A 16,047-nucleotide genomic window follows, 5' to 3' on the forward strand; every position below is an offset into this window, starting at 1 on the left:
TCATTTCTAAGTCCCATCTGGTAGACTGGAACGCTTATCTCTGAAGTATCAAACTGAATTAAATGTTGGCTAGCAGTCAAGCAGAAATCAAAACATGCAAATTTGCACATATCTAAATTCCTTAACAGCTACCACCTATTACTAGCAACACCTAAACATTAATAGTAATTAAATAAAATTTAAAAAGAAAATAGTAATAGTAATTAAATATGGGGATAATATACTTGAAAATTCTTCTTTCATGACTCATTGCTTTTTAATTTTCTTTTATTTCTCTGAAATAAAAGAATTCCAAATGAAAGTGAGCTATAATAATAATAAGAATCTAGGATATTAAGTAAACCATAAAATTTGTGACTTTCAGTGCTGGCTTTTTGTGTTTGCTTCCTTAGCAGAAACTTACATTCTATATAACCTATATAGTCTACCACTGAACAAGATAATTTTGCCACATTAAGTAGGAGCTTTTTTCAATAGAACTTCAACAAATTTCAAGCGTCTTCGTCTATAACTCTCCTCACACTCTTTGGAATACTACAGTGGTTATAAACAATTTTTCATAGCTTAGATGTCATCACGTCCATGTTTCAACAATTACTGGAGGGCAGTACTTCCTGACACCTCACGCTTCTAGATAGGAAAATGTTGTGCCTATTTTAAACTTAATAATGAAATTGGACCAGGCATATTTAACGGAATATGTTTCAAATAATCAGTTTTGCTGTAGTCTGAAAATGTCAATACAGTTGAAGAAAACCAAGAAAAACAGTCTGAAGCCTTTACATTCAAGTATCAGTTCTTACTCACCTGGGGATGTCTACTGATGTAATGCATTTATTTGAATGAGCAAAAACTGCAGGATTAAAATTCTCGTCAATGAGTCACTTTATTCAACTTCATACGATGCACAATAACTCCACTATGTAAACTGTCAAGTTTACATTGCCTTAATATCTACTATCAATGGCTTTTTGCATGCAGAAACTCAACCGCTGCTTGCAGCATCATGTTAAATATATGAAGATAATTTTAAAATTGAGCTGTCTAACACAAGTGCTATACTTTGTTCCTGTTACAGGCAGGAACAAAGAGCAAACAAGATACCTTTAGAAAATGTCCAGCTGTATTCAACGGGGACCAAATGCCACTGCATTGATTAAGATCACAAACACCGTAAGTAATCCATATTAGGACATTTCCAGCTTAAAGGACTTTATCATTCACAAAACATCAATACTGATTTATAGACACAGCATGCAAGTCAGAATGGACCATGCATAACATAAAAGATGAAAAAATAGCACATGGAAAGAGTAAACGGCTACAATATCAAAGGGTTTCACACACTGAGGTAATGCAATCAATGGCAAACACTACATTTTTAAAAATAAATTTAAGACCTCTGAAGTTCATCTGAGCATGCCACCGTCATGAAATGCAACTTTTCACTCACCAAAGTAGAGTTATGTGAAGCATCACCTGAGACCTCGGGTGTTCTTGTGCTGTTTGGAAGTCTGTGAGGGTTACGAGCTATCGCTTGGCACCAGCCCAACATTTTCTCCTTCCACTTATCCCTTCTCAATTTCTGAAATTCTGAAAATAATTTAGATTCCCTGAAACATTGACACTTTGAATTTATTGCGTGTATGTCTCTGGATGCATGCCTTTAAAAACAGCTTTTAAGTTATATCTAAACAAGTTAATAAACATATTTTTAGAAGAACATGTTTATTTAAAGTATGCCGAAGGGTTACACCATGCAGGTTAGAAAGGAACCATGCACTTTGAGCACACCTTACATGCATTAATACTATTTCAGTGTCAGAAAGTTCAGTGCCTTCTCTCCACGTTAAATCTTTCTCAAGCTGTCACTTTAATTAAAAAAGTGTTATTTTAAAGGAATTTTACTACAAAATAACGGAGAGACTGGCACCATTCCTAAAACCATATAACATTTGGATGCAATACCGCACATTCCATGAAACAACTAGAAATAGCCCTAAAACAGTAGCAGATATTAAATACAAATCAGCGGTGTGAAAACACACAAGCATGTACATACTCATGCCCACACACAGCAGAATACCTGGCTTGTCTTGAAGTGTTACACTAGGATGTATTGTAAATAGCAAAAAGTAATGTACACACACCAGCAATAAATGCCACATGCCCACTATTAGTTGCACGTGAACCAATTTTTAGTTTGTAACAATAATAAAATACTTTTTAAGCCACGATAACACATTCTGGAAATACAGCACAAGTAAGGTTTTTAAGTGTAAGAAACCTTAAGTATTTTAATATTTTTTTTTTATTTAAAACATGTTATTCTGTAATATCATGAAACATAAACCCCAAAAAGATTAACCTACCAGATTGAGTGCCCTGTACTCTAAATAATGTTAGCACTAGACTGAATAGATCTGGAACATACAATAATGCTAAAGACCTTACAGATAAAGTAGCACCTATTTAATGTGATTGATTATTAGGTACTTGTAAAGTAGGTTTATTTTTTCTGCAATGCATCTCCATGCAGGACACAAGACATGCCTGTGTTTACAGCAGGTTTTCTTCTTCCCAGGTTCTGATTCTGACAAACTACGGCCCCATTTTGAATAACTACTGCTCTAGTGTTTCTGCACTTACCATCAATATGTAATTCTCAAAGCACAAAGCTGTACAGGACAAAACTGCATTTCTCCACACAACCTCACGGAACTGACAGTAAGCAATAAGTGGAAACTAGCCTTAGCTTGCTTTATTGCACTGGAGATGATTAGATGAATGAGTCTACAGGTGAACTGATTCTTATTAATTTTTCAGTCTCTTGAAATCTTAACATGAGATAAAAGAAAGTATATGCCAGTAAAGCATTAATAACATGAAGACTGCCATGCAGTATGTTTACTGCGGAGTCAAATCCTTTTTTCCATAATAAAAGGTTTCAGTTGTAGACTTTCAAGAACTGAGTACAGGGCATGGGTACAACCCAACAAAGGCTTCACAATGAGAAATCTAACTGAAGCGCTGACTAAACTCATTGTCACCAACTTAGCAGCAGCTCTGATTTCCACTGGACCAGAGCATCCACTCCCTTGCAAGCCCTACAAGACTTTTTTTTCCTTGTTTTTGTGAATGCATCTACCAAACTGATTGTTTTTGAGACTAAAGTACCAGCGAACAGCTCATGCATTTAAACACCTGTACACAGATATAAAAAATGAAACCAGGTTTTAAATGTTTTTCATGTATATCCAGCATTTAATGAAGTACTTATAAGTAAAACTGGAGAATCAGCAGAAGTATCAGAGGACAAGCATACGCACTTGTCCTCCCCTGCAATATGAGACAATCAATCACAATTTTTATTTTTTCAGTCTTCTACTGCAAATTCTAGGTAATTTCTACATCATTTGTGCTGAAACAGTATTTATCAACTAAGCAGGACTGAAACAACAGTGGAGTCTGACTTCTAACTAAACCAGTCTCCATCCTGTTCCCCTGCTTTTTAAATGGGAGCACATAAAATCTTCTGACAAAGTAAAATGTCTTTTTGAAACTATTCTGATGTCTCTGGAATTTTCTGTTTTTCATTCAAAATTTCAGGCAGAAAGTATTTCAATATTGTTTAGACTTTTTAAAATGACACAAACCATTTGTTTCTGCTGCTCTGGAAGCCGTGATGGTGGTTCTCACCTATTGCCCAGTAAGTGGAGTTTACAAGCAGAAGAGGGGAGTTGTATCAGGTACAACACCGATCAACTCTATTAAACTGGATGAAAAGGGATGAGCTGCTGCTGCTGCTCTGTTTTTGACTGCACTTGGGGCTGGGCAAAGAGGTACCACTTGCTTTACGGCTACCAAGTGAAGTTTGTCAGAAAGACATTGAGCCAATCTTTCCGGCCACTTGAACCTTCGTAGAGAGACAAACAGCTCTGGGGAAGTGGTTCTCCATTTTGGTAAAAACAACCAGTAAAACATTTCACTACACGCAGCACTTATGAGCAGATTTAATTTGTTAGGACTGCTGAACAGCATTCTCTCACAATCAGTAAGTTATTGCTTTGCATTTTTTGTGCAGATGCCTGGAAACTAGAGATTAATGCTGGCAAGAGGAAATAAAAAATCCTAAAAAAATTTTAAAAATCCCCACAAAACGCGTAATTGGAATAAATGTAAGAATATTTATTTTCCCCAGTTTTCCCCAGAAGAATACTATATGAAGATTACAGCGCAGAGGAATGTATGTATAAATTTTTGGCTTGCTATGTCTGAAAAGATCCCAGACTTCACTGTTCCTCTGAATGCACACCATGAACAATAAAGCTACATGTTCAGCTGGAGCAGCTCACTGCTGGGGAGCCCTTTATTGCTTTGGTTCTTCCCTGAATAAAGAGTATGAACTTGGGGAAAAAAAAAAGCATATACCTTTTAAAAAAGTCTTCACTCTGATTTTAAAATAATATTTAAAAGATACTTCTCTCCAGGACATTGGTCAGATGGAAGACTCCATGACCATTCTCCCACAAGAATATCCAGTCTTTCTACTACTGAAAAAACAAACAAACAAAAACATCAAAATGCTCACTCTCACACTTCCTTCTCTGAACGGAATACACACAAACATGTTTTTGCAAAGGCAATAAAATTAACCTAGTATAAGATAAATGGTTGAAAAGATACCCTAGGAATAAAACATATGACTCCCAAGTTCCTAGAGCTCTAAGGCCAGATTAAAAGTCTGCTACACCTACTGATGAGCAGCTGCTCACGTGAGTAGTTATCTGAAGCTTCCTTGCGAACCATCATGCTCTTGATCCCTTAGTAAGAGGGAAAACTTCAGGTCTTCACTGAAGACCCTTTCTAATATTTTATTACTGCTTATGAATTATTATCTTACCATTATTTTAAGCTAGTATTTTCATATAGCTTTGTGTGTCAAGCTACTTTCTTTGTTTCTGATTGTCTACCAAATTTTCAATTAAACTTTCAGCCAAAAAGAACCTTCATTGCTTCATGTTTCAGTATACAGTGAATTCTTCCAGAGATGTGTTTAATGGAGAGAAGTAATGCAAACTGCACCATCTCTAGAGTCACGTAGTCCTCACATTTGGGGCGGCTATAAGCCAATTCAACCTGAGAATACAATTCTACACATCCCATATAAGCATACAACGTGTAATACTACACAGTTTGGGTTTGATCACAGATGAAATGAAAAAATATCTTAGTCTAGGGAATATTCTACAAAATTACTCTGCACAGCTGGATACTCCTGGTACTTAGAACTGACAAAGAACCATAAACCCCAGGCAACAACTGCAGTTCAGTATGACAAAGGTAACTACTTGAAGTCATTACATTATGAGTTTCTACACAGTCTAGACAGGTATATGGCATTTTAACAATTTCCTGCAGAACTTCTATAATGTCAGCTGGCAAGAAGTCTAGATTCTCAAAGTTTTACAACCTTTTAAACACATGTTAGTTTAGAGGTCCATAGAGTCTACCTGAGCCACAAATGTACTGCAGAGTGTATGCCCAAGATCAACGCGTGCCATTTACCTGCGGCAACAGCCCTCCAGGGATCTGCAAGGCGACCGTTACAAAGAGTGACACCACCAACACCCCTCAGTAAGTGATCAATCACTCGGTAAGCTTAATTCAGGAATATAATTAGATTTGGGTAAGAAAGGCCTCAACAAAGGCTGAATTAAGATGAAGCACATGAGAAGGTTATGCTTTTTCAGTCCTTACTAGCATCTAACAGCTACCATAGAACAGCTGGAAACTGAACACAAAACATACTGTTCCTTATCTAAGCTAAATAATTTTGTTCGAAGATTCCCAACAGCAATCAAAGTGATGGTATTTGTCCAGCAACTAAACACACTGCATGACTTGGCAGATCATCAAAATATTCCATGAATAGAGCTGCAGGAATATTGAAATGCAAATAGCCTTCAACTGCTGAGCTCTGTTAAGAGAAATACAGTCCCTGTTGTTCCTTGTGTAAGTCTTATCAAGCTGTGACTTCCAATCAATTATTCTAATTTGAAAACAAACATAAATTCATGGGATGGATGCACTAGAAAGCTCTGATAGCTTGTGCTATTTTTGCGTCACAAGCGAGCCATAGGCTTTTCTCAACCAGCGAGTCAATATTATCCTACGACTGCAGTGTTTCATGAGAACAGTTCAGTCTAGCCATAACGTAACACCATAATGGCTCTAACTCTCTATGTTTACACATAAGAAGCTCAACCTCAATTTTGAAAATTATCTCTCTATTAACAAAAAAAAAAAAAAGAGAAAGTCGTATTAGAATATATGTGATCATCCCAATAGCTGTAAAATATTCCATTCCAGTACAACTCACTGGTAGCTCTTTAATGTCAGGGTGGAAAAAATTAGTTTCCACCTACAAATTTGATAACTGTCAGTAAAAACTTCTTCATCAAAAAGGGCCACCTGCCCCTCCAAACTGAGGAGTAATTTTGTAAGAAACAGATGAGTCCAGCGTTTAATTAACATAACTTGCAGCGTCAGTAGCTTCAAAGGCCATCAAGCTAGTAAAATGTTCCTGACTGATACCTGCAGCAATTAGCTAGAATATATACCTAATGTGCTAGCCTCATTAAAAAAAGGCAGAGACCAATAAAAAACAAGTACACTTGTCCACAAATTACTTAGTTGACACCAAGAATTACAGTACTGATCAAGATACCAGTTTTCTTGTATAGCTACTGCATATACACAATCAAGCTCCCCTGCATTAAGTGGATGTAGGAATCTGAATTCAAACATGGTCTCATATTTATTAATGACTGATTTCAGAAGTGCTTCTAGTGCACTAATTGAAGAGCAAACCCAATTATGCACAAGTAAATGCATTTCTCTAGCTGTAAAGACAAAACAGAGTTGTCATTTAACTTAGTTATGCTTACCAAATGTGTCCCTTCAGCACCTCTTAAAAGTATAACCACAGTATCAGCACCCCTCTTAGAGCATTAGAAGTTTTATTGTAATCAAGTTTTCTAGAACTTGCTCCAATTGTTTAAGCCTGCAAAGTGTCAACTACAGCATCTGCTTAAATTACTACCTATATTATCCAATCAATTTTCAGAGACTATAAAGTGGCTACTTTGATGCTCCTGTACCATAATTAACCATATCATTATTTCCAACTAAAGCCAACCTATGTTTTGCTCTTTTCTGTTACACCGCCAATATGTATTTTAAGTTGTCCTTAGCCCTTCAAGATGCTGATTCCTTTTTGTCATAACTAAGGATCCAAATTTCACTCATTATTTAAAACATTTTAATCATTGAAAATAAATCAATTTAGGATGACTGGTACAAAATTAGTGCAGCTAACATTGCTTTGTCTAACCACTCCATAACCACTACACTCAAAGAGTGACAAGAAATCTTCCCAAAGCTTTCAAAGAAAATAGTCTTTTGGTTTACTAAAAATACAAAAATTGTGGGTACGTTTGTCTTTATAGTCATACATATATTTATTTTATTTTTTTTTTTTTACAATCAAAAGTATCTCTTGTGTAAAGCAGAAAGCGATTTTAAATCATTCAAGGCTCTTTAGAGAAAGCAGAACATTTTTTTTTTCCCCGCTGCTAAATTTTTAGCATTGTAATTCTACTCTTTCCATATTTGATAAGTACAAGAAGAAAGTGTTGAGAAATTAGGAGGAGAAATGTATATTTATGGCTACTGATTTAATATTTAAAAATAATTATAATCTTTACACATGTTGATACTGCCGAATCTGTATTTGCCTATGCAGAGTTTAATTCTACTTTTTTTTTTTTACTTTTTACTTTACTTTTTACCTTCACTCATCCAAGGTTAGAATGAGTACTCGGAGCTTTCAAAAGCAATGCAACAGTCTGTGCTCCTGGCATGTTCCTGCCTACAGGTGAGTGACGAAAGGGTGCCTAATCCTTCCCTCAGGATCTCTCCACGTAAATTCCAGATGCATCAGACTCCCAAGTAGAAAGAACGGTCTTGAAACAAACACATATTTAAGAACAAGAACAAAGTGCATGTTTTTGCTTTGTGAGTTTGCATTTAACTGTGCATGATTGCCAAGCAGCTTAAACCGAAGATTCAATCAACAATAAAGGCATGACTGGTAAGTGCACATGTTGAAATCATACTGAGCACTGGAAAATCATACTGGAAATTCTTCAGGGAGGCCACAGAAAGAGCAGAAAGTGTAACACGGAAAAAAATCCACTAGAAGGTAAAGCATTAACTAAGTTATGCATGCAGTTATCCAAATGCAGGGGGCATAAGATGCTAAACGAAGTCCTTAACAGACTTTGTTCTGCATATGTAAAAGGAAAAGTCTATCTCGCAAAGCTTCTCCTCATTCTTATGTGGTTTATTTAGAGAAGAAGGGTATATTTATGGTGTAAGATTAAACCACTTTGAATCAGGCAGAGCTCACTAAGTAAAATACAAAGATGAAGACATAAGTAGCTTCTTTTCTTTAATCCAATAAAGGTTAGATATCTGAAAGACATAATTTAACCGCTCAACAGTCCTGTTTCAAAGGATGGATAATTAATACTGAATTTAAATTTACTTTTAAGAACAAAAGGAAAATCACATTAAATCACATTTCATTGAAGTGCCAGAAGTACACACACGCTTGACCATGCTTGGTCTAACGGAAGAAGTATCTCCCCTGTGTCAGAGCAGTATTTTTAACAGAAGTTCTTCTGTCAAATACAATGTTCTGGGTAGTCATAAACCATCCTCCTTTGACAACCCTAAACACAGAAACTTCGTGTTTGTGAGCAGTTTGGTTACTGCTCCTGTGATAGGTCTGTCATATAGCACTTAAACTAGACGATGGTCATCAGTGCTGGAAATAAAGACATATCTTGTTGCTTAGATACTATTGCGCTTCATAATGCTACCTGTAACAACTCTATTACAGGACAGACTATATCAGAAGGTCGCTGCTACCTTATCTTTGCTGGTCTCTTAAATTTTTCTTACATAATTTCAGACAGTTTTCAGAATCTCTTTTAGGGTAACATCAGAATGGCAGGAATGCAATCACTGCACCCCAACAAAATTCCAGTAGGATCATTTTCTATATAGAAGCAAGATGAAATAGAATTATTTTTTTTTCAATAATAACTTGAGAATAATAATTAAGTCCATTACACCCAGCATATTTCCTGCATTTATTCTCTGCTGACTCTTTAAGAACAGGAGAGAATGTGGTTATATATTATTGTCAATTTTTTTTAATTCACAGTGCTTAAGCGGTGTATGTACAAGTGTGTTTCATTATTTGTTTTGACTATTTCTGCTTTATTTCCCAAACAACCATGGTATAAAAGCACTACCATTAAATAAATGCTCATCCAATAGTGAGTAGTAGGTTAACACTTTAAAATTATATTTCTGTCATATTAATTAGGTTTTCCTGGTTTGCCTCATTTTTAAAAAAGCCCTATAATAAATTAGGTTCAGGCTTGATTTGAAACTATTTGAAGACACTCTTAAGAAACCCACTAATTTCTGTTTCGAGTGCCATACTAATATTTACCCAATCTTCTGGCACCTCTCCAGATTCATTATCTATTCAGAAAAACATTTCTATTTATTTCATTAAGTTAACTAGAAACATAAAAACTAGAAGGGATACGTAATCCTTCAATTCTTTTTTTCCCTACTTTATTTCTCCAAATATTTCCTGATTTACTTTTTGACAGCAGCCAGAGCAACAAGAATAATTGCTTCCAATAATTATGCCACCATAATTATTAATGTCTAATGAGAACCCCATTTAAATAAATATTTATTTTGTACCTAGGCATTCACTTCTGAGGCCCATTTTTGTATTTGTTTTCTAGAATTTGCAGTTGAAAAATATCACGGTATAATTATTCAGAAGTTTATTCACATAATTATTAGCTTTTAGGTTAACATATACTTTACTTATGTAAGGGACTGGTTATTTAAGCTGTTAACAGTAATTGCAGCATTAGGCCAGTAGGCCAGTAATTATTTATAACTTAAATAACCGGAATCCGTTTATCCTGAAAAACCCTGAATAGGCCATCTGTTGTGATTTCCTCCCAGCAGAGGTCAGATCTTAAGTCACGATCTTCATAATATATATCAGAAGGTGGAGGTATGAAAAAGGATTATTTGCAATAGTATATTTCAGTTAGTTTAGTGGTAACAGCTATTTAATGGTCTTATTTAACACATGTTAGAAAGGAATTTTGTCTTCAGCAGATCCGTTACAAGTTTTCATGAAACCTAATTTGGCTCTTATATCAACTTAATAGACAGTATACCCAGTTAATCTTTTATGACAACATAAGCCGTCTTCAAAATATTTAGCAGAATTTTATTATAATGCATACAACTTAACTTTCATAAGTTTTTTAATAAGTAGCTTCCAAAAGAATCTAAAATTTTACTGTCTTTAACTGATTTCAAGTCTGTAATTGTTAACAAGAAAATAGGTACACCAGAGTTTCCAGAGGTGACTCTAAATTTTCTGTCAACTAGCATTCAAATAATCTATTTCATGACTATTCATCAGTCACAGGATACCTCCAAATTTGAATTGGTGGATATGACAGTATTGCTCACTAATCAGGAGCAAATTCCTTACAAACATTATTTATTAAAAATAAAAATAAGGAGCCAGAAACAAAACAATAATGTTTTATAAAATGATCTAATAGAAAATGAGGGCAAATGACTAACGGTACTGACAGCTGAACAAAAATAAAAACATTATAGCAGGCCATAATGATTTATTAATTATTTTCCATAGAGAATACTGTTTTTTGCTTCTTTGGGAGATACAAACAATACAGTATATATAGTTATCATAAGCACAACACTTGTGGCTGCCAGTAAGCTAAGATTCACGCAGATCGTATACACATCACATCTAAAATACGCTATTCTTTCCAAACCTTTAAAAAAAATAAAAAATTTAGTATTTGTTGTGTTTGCTAACTGAAGCGTAAATCAAGGCACAGCATCAGTTTCTCTCTTCTAAGTGCAAAATAGGTATCCAGCCCCTTGCAAGTATTTTCAAAAAACCTCAACAAAAGAAGATATTAGCAAGGATACTGACAAAATATCATAAACTTATAAAACTGAGATCTTGAGGAGATCTCAGGAGATCTAGAGTGTACAGGAGAAGACAAACACAATGCTCGATGGCACAGCATTGCTCCCTGGCTCCCTTTAGCGACTGGGTGAACGACACAAAGATTTACACACAAAGATTTACAACCCTGCCGCGGCCGTGGTGCAGCAGCTCAGGCAGCTAAGTCTCATCCTGTACCACCCAGAATGTTTGTCCTCTGCCTCTGACAATTCCCCGAAGCATGTCAACTTGCAGTTACAACTTCCTCCAACTTTGCTACCAGCCATACTGCTTTCTTTTAGGCTACACTGAACGCTGGCGCTGAAGTCGAGACAAAAGCAGGCAGTATAGTGTGGTGCAGAGATACCCATGGCAGCTGTGGGACGTGACCCGGCACAGCTATGTAACACCGTGCGTTCCTGTACAAAGGCCCCGTTCCAAAAGCTGTTTAACTGCTATACCGAAGAGCAGCTCCATGGCTAAGCCGTAAGTCTTGCCCTCGTGAGAACTATTGCAGGGTGGTGTGAGACCTCCTTAAGCAGTCACATGGCCTCTCAGATAAGCTCAGTGCTTACTTGAGTAGCTCTGCAGTGTCATTTAATGAGTTGTCTTCATGTATTTAGTGTGTCCATGACTCATAATACCTAAGCACCCCATAGTTTTGAATGGTTTGTTTTCTCACCATCTCTGTGAGATGTATGTGCTGTTCTCTCATTTCTACAGGTGAGGTGTAACAGAGACAAGCCTTAGCTTCCAAAGATACCTGATACCATTGATGACCTGCATTAAATTCCTCCTCAAGGGTAATCATGTCTTTTGATTCAAGAAGATCTAGAATCGAAGCCTTCCACAGCCGTGACAGGCAACATAATGCACTGACATAGTCTCTTCTGTGCACAGACTTCCCCTGGCTGCTGTTTTTTCAGCTCTTTTTCCCAATGCACTAGTTTTTTTTCCCTGTTTTCTGAAAATTTCTGCCTCTTCGATTACCAATTCTGGCTTCTTCTGCCTTCAGCACCAATCTATGTAACCTTTTTGTTCCAATCACTAAAATATATAACATTTCTCCTTCATAAAAATACATACGTGTACCAGGCTTGTGAGCTGGTACATAGGTTATGCCTCCTTTCTTTAGCTGCCCAGTTCCTTGAAGTTCAAATTTTATTCATTTAGAATTTACACATTTTACGCTGACTTCAGACATTTTTATCTCTTTAAGGTTTAATTAAGGTTTGCAGTACTTTGACACTTGTAGCTCTCCGTTATACCGTGTATTTTCATATATATACGCATCTCTAATCACAGCCTTGTGAGAGAGGCGCTCTCTCATTTGAAGAAAGCAAGTAACCTTCATTCTAGCACTACTGGTTTTATTCTCTTCAGAAAAATCAATTAAACTAGGAATGTTTGTTGAAAGAGTTAAATAAAACGTCACCAAGAAAATTCTGGCAAGCTGCTAGAACCAATACATTACAAAATTTAGTAAGCACATCTACAGATCCATGTAACTTGAACAAACCAATTTTTACTACATTATCAGGAGACTTATTTACAACTCTGAAATATATGCCATGCTACAAGTCTCAACGAACTAATTGGCACAAGTACCCTATTTCCCAATGCCATTCCATTCTCTTTTCCTCAAATGCACGAGTGAACTGAAAACACACTTGCCAAGTACTAGCTCAACAGATGAGATTTTATTAAGCAGCCTTTCTCTGTATATAGCTCCACAGAAAGCAAGTTTGCCTCAGGAAACATGAAACAATGGAAAACAGATGAATGCAAAAGGATATGTAGGTAGCTGGCACACGCTGAATTTTAACACTTATTTAGAAAGCGAAACAGAGAGAAACTAACTTTGAAAGTAAAAGTTGTATTTAACTGCAGGCAGCCACCCGCAAAACTAAGGAGCATTTCAAGAAGCTTTGAGGGGAAAAAGAAAATATACTGGTGAAAATAATTACATACAGGTTGGCTTGTTATTGCTACTGGAAATAGTTATTTCAAAAGACTCCAAGTGAAAAACGAAGATCCCAGTCCCTCCCTCAGCTTTCGCAATATCTGGGGTATAGCAAATCCGGGTCAGACCCCTGATAATCAGGTGGAAGTGGATAGGAATAAGGGAAAGACAAATAGTAAAGCACAGGGAAGATACTCAAACAGTGGGGTCAACCACACTCAACTGTGATGTGAAAAATGGGGAAATGAAATGTGCACAGAGAATATAATAAAGCAAAGCACCAGGAAGAGGAATCTTATTGCCCAACATGACCATGGTCTTTGGGCACTGTCTTAGACTTGAACTTCCATGGGCATGTTTAAGGGCTCATTAATCCACTTTGCAAATCTTTACGGTCGATTTAAGAAATGAAGGACAGTCTGTTAATCTTGTGTTTGTGCGGAAGCTATGTCACATTTTGAAGGATGAGGACCTCCCCAGGCTGACAGAGGACACGTGCCAATATGTTTAGAATGACAACCCATTTATCTATGCCAACAAAGGGCTACGACGTGCTGTCCTCAGGAAGGGACAGACTGTTCTCAGACACAGAATATATTGATTCCCTGTGTACATATTTACTTAAGTCTTTACTGACAACCCATGGGATTGCAGTTTGCTTAGTGTTAGCAGTTGTTGTTAATACAGATTAATATTATGCATTTTATATGTCTTACGTTTCCTGCATTGTAAAGAAAGTACCTTTGCACTAAGAATACACCTCTGCCTGATATCTAAGATCACATCATCAAGCAAAACAGACATAGTTTTAATTTTTGACCTCTTTATTTTTTTAAATGACATTTAAATTAAAGTTCCATCATAAGACAGAAATAAATACATCTTTCTGTTAACATATATGCAAAATTTCATCCCAGAAAGTTCGTTTCCCACCAAGTAAAAAGCCCACACGAGTGGCAGTGTAGAATGAAAGTGCCAGCTCAAATTTGCTTTTCCGCAGAGCAATAGCTCTACTACAGAAGGAATACTTTTTAAAGTTTTACAGAAGGCACCGTATAGTCCTTAAAGTTACAAGAGTATCAAAAAAACCCCTGAAATAGAAACAACACTGGGAATTAAAATATGTTTTGCTTCATGCAAGCTCAGTACAAGTACGAAGAGACATGCTATCAAAAGTGTGAAAATTACACATTTCCTTTGCTTGCCACTAACTGTTCCCACACTACAAAAAAAAAAGTACTAGAACGTACATTTTTTCATATTCAGAGACTGGTAAAATAATCAAAATGTACAGAGAAGAAAAATGCCAAGCGCACCCTTTAAGCACTATGGGAATTTACTAATTAGGGTCTTCTCCAGTACTGTTGCCACAGTAATGTCAGGGGATGCTGATTATATAAATCTAATTAAATGTTAAGATGACACTATATGGACTTACTGTATTGACAACCACTAATAGGTCCAGGCAATTTATCAGGTCATCAGAAAGGTATCTCAGGCTCACAGTGTAAAACATACAGCAGTAGAACAAAATAGTTCTACTAAATAGGCTACTATCCAAAACATTAAATGCTTTATGCTCACTTACTTTTGTCCCTCCTCTTAGGAGGAAAGATATCTGAAATAAAATTTCTATCAGAAAGTAATTCATATATAGTAGTGGGAATTCTGTGTTCCAGAATTTAAATCTTGCTCTTTCAAGATAAAGAGCAGAAAACAATCCATAGAATTCCCAGCACAGCATCAATTTAGAGTCCCTGCTAAGAGTTTAGACTCATCATTCAGTCTATATTTGTACAGAATAATTCATTTCTCACCTTCAGTCATCAAGCAGCAGGTAAGGATGTTAAATATTCTTCGGAAAATGAAGCAGCAGGTCAATTTCCCAATTTGTGTCAATTAGCCAGAACCAAACTAAGACTGCTTGGTAGGTGACAAGCAAGACAGGTAGACTCTTATTGCTAGTAACTGTGCCCCACTGACCTTTTTGCTGTTTCTCTATCCTCTGCTTTGTGACTGTTTAGTTAAGAACAATAGTTCTTGGAGGAAACCTATTAGGATGTTTTAAATATTTCTAAGCTACTTACAGAATAACCGATAGCTACCATGAAAAACCTCTCTAGTAGATTTTGAACTAATCATTTATTGAGAATTGATGAACCATACATTGCTAATGAAATAATTATGATAAAACATTGTACAATACATCATCACAGAGCTGTTGTCACAAATCTAAATTTCGGACATATGCTTAACCTAATTCTGAAGATTGAGTATATCTAAATATTTATATTGCAAAATCTAGCTTCCAACAAGCATAAATTAAGATACCCATAAACTATGCTTACTGTTTGTTTTATAATGGGGAATCTCAGATTAACAGAAAATTGTTTTAATTAGCTTTGAACATTTGAAATAAGTTAGCTTCACAGTACTGTTTGCTAATAGTGAAGCATAACTATATTCATAATGAACAAAAGCTGTAAGTAATTTTTAAATTATTCTGCACAGTATAGTTTTGGTTTGTTAGTACTCACACTGAGATGAAACCTGGTCTCGACTCTTTGGCTTCACGTAAGAACTGTTGGTTGCCTAAGCAACTAGTGCTGTGACTACCTTTAGAAAAAACACCAGTAATGGTCTTTAGCATTTTAAGGCAAGCACCTTCAGAATGAGCTAAATCTAAAATGACACAGACAACCATGCAGTAATAGGGAAGAATGGGTAGAATCCTATACAGGCAAATCCTGCTGCTTTGATCCCTTACGGTTCTTGGTGGAAAGTCAACAGTATAATAAACAAAGATGACAAATTATTATTTACCTTGACTCTCAAAGAACTTTAGGGCATAGCTTCCCAAAAAGATATTTAAGTAATCATGAGCAGTAGGTCAAGTTCGGTGTTGGGCAAAACCACGTCTCGGTTG

The 16,047-nt window shown here is 36.1% G+C and overlaps 1 protein-coding gene across 4 annotated transcripts in view; it reads right to left on the reverse strand.

The window, feature by feature from the left end:
• MARCHF1 (membrane associated ring-CH-type finger 1) overlaps window positions 1-16,047 on the reverse strand; it is a 248,096-nt gene that overhangs the window by 101,415 nt on the left and 130,634 nt on the right. For all 4 annotated transcript variants that reach the window (XM_063335298.1, XM_063335296.1, XM_063335300.1 and 1 more), the window contains one exon: window positions 1,454-1,593. In XM_063335298.1, coding sequence (XP_063191368.1) covers window positions 1,454-1,555 — 102 coding nt within the window. In that variant the 5' untranslated portion in view covers window positions 1,556-1,593. The remainder of the gene's footprint in view (window positions 1-1,453; window positions 1,594-16,047) is intronic.

This window comes from Chroicocephalus ridibundus, chromosome 5 (assembly GCF_963924245.1).
Source record: "Chroicocephalus ridibundus chromosome 5, bChrRid1.1, whole genome shotgun sequence".
Taxonomy (NCBI): domain Eukaryota; kingdom Metazoa; phylum Chordata; class Aves; order Charadriiformes; family Laridae; genus Chroicocephalus; species Chroicocephalus ridibundus.